At 38.7% G+C, this 3,154-nt stretch overlaps 1 protein-coding gene across 2 annotated transcripts; it reads right to left on the bottom strand.

The window, feature by feature from the left end:
* Positions 1–341: 341 nt before the first annotated feature.
* Positions 342–2,426, bottom strand: LOC108276000 (urokinase plasminogen activator surface receptor). Of its 2 annotated transcripts, none has more exons than XM_017487236.3 (5): positions 2,071–2,426; positions 1,820–1,930; positions 1,499–1,651; positions 1,272–1,382; positions 342–841 (listed from the first exon to the last, which is right to left on the bottom strand). In XM_017487236.3, exons 1-5 carry the CDS (start codon positions 2,117–2,119, stop codon positions 636–638), a joined length of 630 nt encoding a protein of 209 aa, XP_017342725.1. In that variant the 5' UTR covers positions 2,120–2,426; the 3' UTR covers positions 342–635. The 2 variants fall into 2 exon arrangements, with proteins under 2 accessions (XP_017342725.1, XP_017342726.1); XM_017487237.3 differs by having other exon boundaries at positions 1,499–1,642; positions 2,071–2,425.
* Positions 2,427–3,154: the final 728 nt, after the last annotated feature.

Here is a 3,154-nt window from a genome sequence, read left to right as displayed (position 1 = left end):
TCAACAGGCAAGCAGTATGTTTTGGACGCTTTTTTGAAGAAAGAAGCAGAGCTGTCGACTGATCACCGCTTCGTGGTGAGTGACGAATTGAACTCCTTTCCAAAAGGACTACTCTCATGTACCATGTGAGGTTGAGGACATCACGCACACACACACAAACTCGCATACCCATTTCCATAGGAGGAATTTGGATAAGATATGGAAACACTTTCAAGGTGCCGGACAGATGTTCTGGTAAACTGACACTATAGAGTAAGGAGACGAGACCATGTGCATGTTCATTGTTATTTGTCATCCTTGTATCAGTGTAAATATTCAACCAAGTGAGATCAGACACATAATGATGTACTTTAATTTATTATTATTTTTTATTTTAACTGCAGGATACCAAAAATGCGTTTTAGTTCCATTACACTATTACCAGGGTTTAGGAATTTTATGAACTGCCATACAATCCCAAATTCATTCTAGTATTATATGATTTTATACCGATCGTCATCACAGTCACCAAAAGGAAAAATGTGATAAATTGCATTTGAAACAGCAACACTGCAGAGCTGGGAAAAATGAAAAAGGTCTTCAATTAAACCAAATTTCTTGTTGTTTCCTTTTAAAGATTTTAAAAGTTTTCAGACTCAATGGAAGAGGATGCTGCAGATCAGAGGGACGATCATGAGGAAGAAACTCAGTGTGAAGATCTCAGCACTGTTACACAGGTTTCCAGCACAACACTGCACATTTACCGGGGCAACTCCCTGTTGGCTTGACACTCCAGCAGACGCATCACAGGCACTCTTGGTGGCGCATCCTTTCATATACAAGGCATTGTTCCCTTGTTGAACTGTGTGTGAGAGAGAGAGAGAGAGAGAGAGAGAGAGAGAGAGAGAGAGAGAGAGAGAGAGAGAGAGAGAGAGAGAGAGTGAAGGAGAGAGAAACAGAGAGAGCAAGAGATAGTAAACTCAGTTTATTAAACATTTTTTGCCCTGACGTGCTGACTACTTAAATATTGCAAGAACCCAAACTATTCAGAACTAAGCCTTCAGAAAGTCATTGATTATTATAGTTCTCAGTTAAGATAGAAGTTTTAATCAAAGTTTAATTTTAATTTTTAATTACAATTCTATATTATAAAGGGGCTCACTGTATGAGGTACGAGACTGTTCACTGTACGAGACTATTTACTGTATGAAACTGATTAATTACATTTACACTTTGCATTTGGTGCTTCCTGTATTTCCCCATTATAATTTGTGGCCTTACGAAAGATTCACCTGAGGCAGAAATGCAGAAATCTTGATTCCCCACACAGTTTACTGTTCCTGAGCAGCGGTTAGCAACACAGGTGAAGCAGGATTTGCCATTGGGGAACTGCTGTGCAGGAGCTAATAAAGAATAATAAAATTAATCACATACAATAAAACACAATCCAACAACATTTTGAGCAATAATTTAGCAACTGTAAAATACAAGCATACGTTATTTTCACCGCTATTTTTACCTGCCGGTGTTCTGTTGTTGCAGAGATCAGTGATGCAGCATTGGACATTGGTGGCTATGTTCATTATTCCCACGTTCATGCTTTCATTTACACACAAGGATGATGTGCCGCAAGTCTGTAAATTTACATTCATGTCTGTACCACCTATAGAACCTTAGAACATTAGGAAACATATACAGCGACATATATACAGAATTGTATTTACTCCAACTGTGTGTACTGTAAATAATTTAAATAGTATATATTACATATTATATTGTTGGCCCTGCTATATATTTGAGATAGATTTCAAACATCAATTCACAATGTACATTCACTTACTTGAGGACACTGAAACAGTTGCACTGAGACACTTGTCTGGACAGGTTATCTGTGTCCTAGTGCATGGTGTGATTCCTGATGGAATGCACTTCTGGCACATTAGTGACAGCACTGAAAGAAGAACGTAAAGGAGAAAATAAAAACTTGATACTATAAATCACAGCGCCAACTATACACACCAAGGTACTATGCAAACAATACAAACAAATTCCATTTCAAATTACATTCACAAAAAAAGTGAGATTTCTTACCTTCAGAGGAAAGCATAAAGATGAGCAGCAGCATAATTGAAAGCTTCATTGTTGGTGGATTGGAGAAGTTGAGAAGCTGGATATAAAATGAATCCAGGTGGAAGATGATGTTCAGTTTTATAGGAATTCACAGCCATGAGAATGAGCAAGGGGAGGGATTTACATTTGCATTAACATTTACATTTATGGCATTTGGCAGACGCTATTATCCAGAGCCACTTCATCTCATTTATACAACTGAGCAGTTGAGGGTTAAGGGCGTTGCTCAAGGGCGCATCAGTGGCTGCTGGGATTTCAACTCACAACCTTCCGATCAGTAAACCAGCATCTTAACCACTTTTTACGCAATCTGTATTCTACAGTAATACTTTCGTTTCTTTTACAAGGCATCCTGACAGTTTATTAGAATGTGCCAAACATCTGTAAATATATATATATATATATATATATATATATATATATATCGCAGGGAACCTGGAGCCTATCCCAGGGATCATCGGGTACAAGGCGGGGTACATCCTGGACAGGGTGCCAATCCATCACAGGGCACAATCACATACACACTCACATTCATACACTACGGACACTTTAGACAGCCTACCGTGCATGTCTTTGGACTGGGGCAGGAAACCGGAGTACCCAGAGGAAACCCCCGCAGCACAGGGAGAACATGTAAACTCCGCACACACAGGGCCACGGTGGGAATCGAACCCCCGACTCTGAAGGTGTGAGGCGAACGTGCTAACCACTAAGCCACCATGTGCCCATTTTAGTGATTTATTCACTTTAAAAAATGACATATCCTGCTTTTTTTAACCAATTAAATTTACAGTTTAAACAAGTTAAACAGCTAAACAAGTAAAATCCTGTTCATACGTACAGGGCATCACAATTACATTTGATATTCAGTCAAAAATGCAGGGTTGTAGATATTACAAATGACTTGGGCCTGAAATTGCCATCTTATTTTAAAGTGCACCTATTATGGTTTTTCAGATATTACCTTTCGTATAGTGTGGTATAGAGCTGTTTTTGAATGAAAAAACGTCTGCAAAGTTTAAAAAATCAAAGCACACAACAAACG

This window comes from Ictalurus punctatus, chromosome 15, assembly GCF_001660625.3.
Source record: "Ictalurus punctatus breed USDA103 chromosome 15, Coco_2.0, whole genome shotgun sequence".
Taxonomy (NCBI): Eukaryota; Metazoa; Chordata; class Actinopteri; order Siluriformes; family Ictaluridae; genus Ictalurus; species Ictalurus punctatus.
The sequence above is the reverse complement of the archived record's forward strand: the minus strand, read 5'-3'. Positions and strand labels throughout refer to the sequence as shown.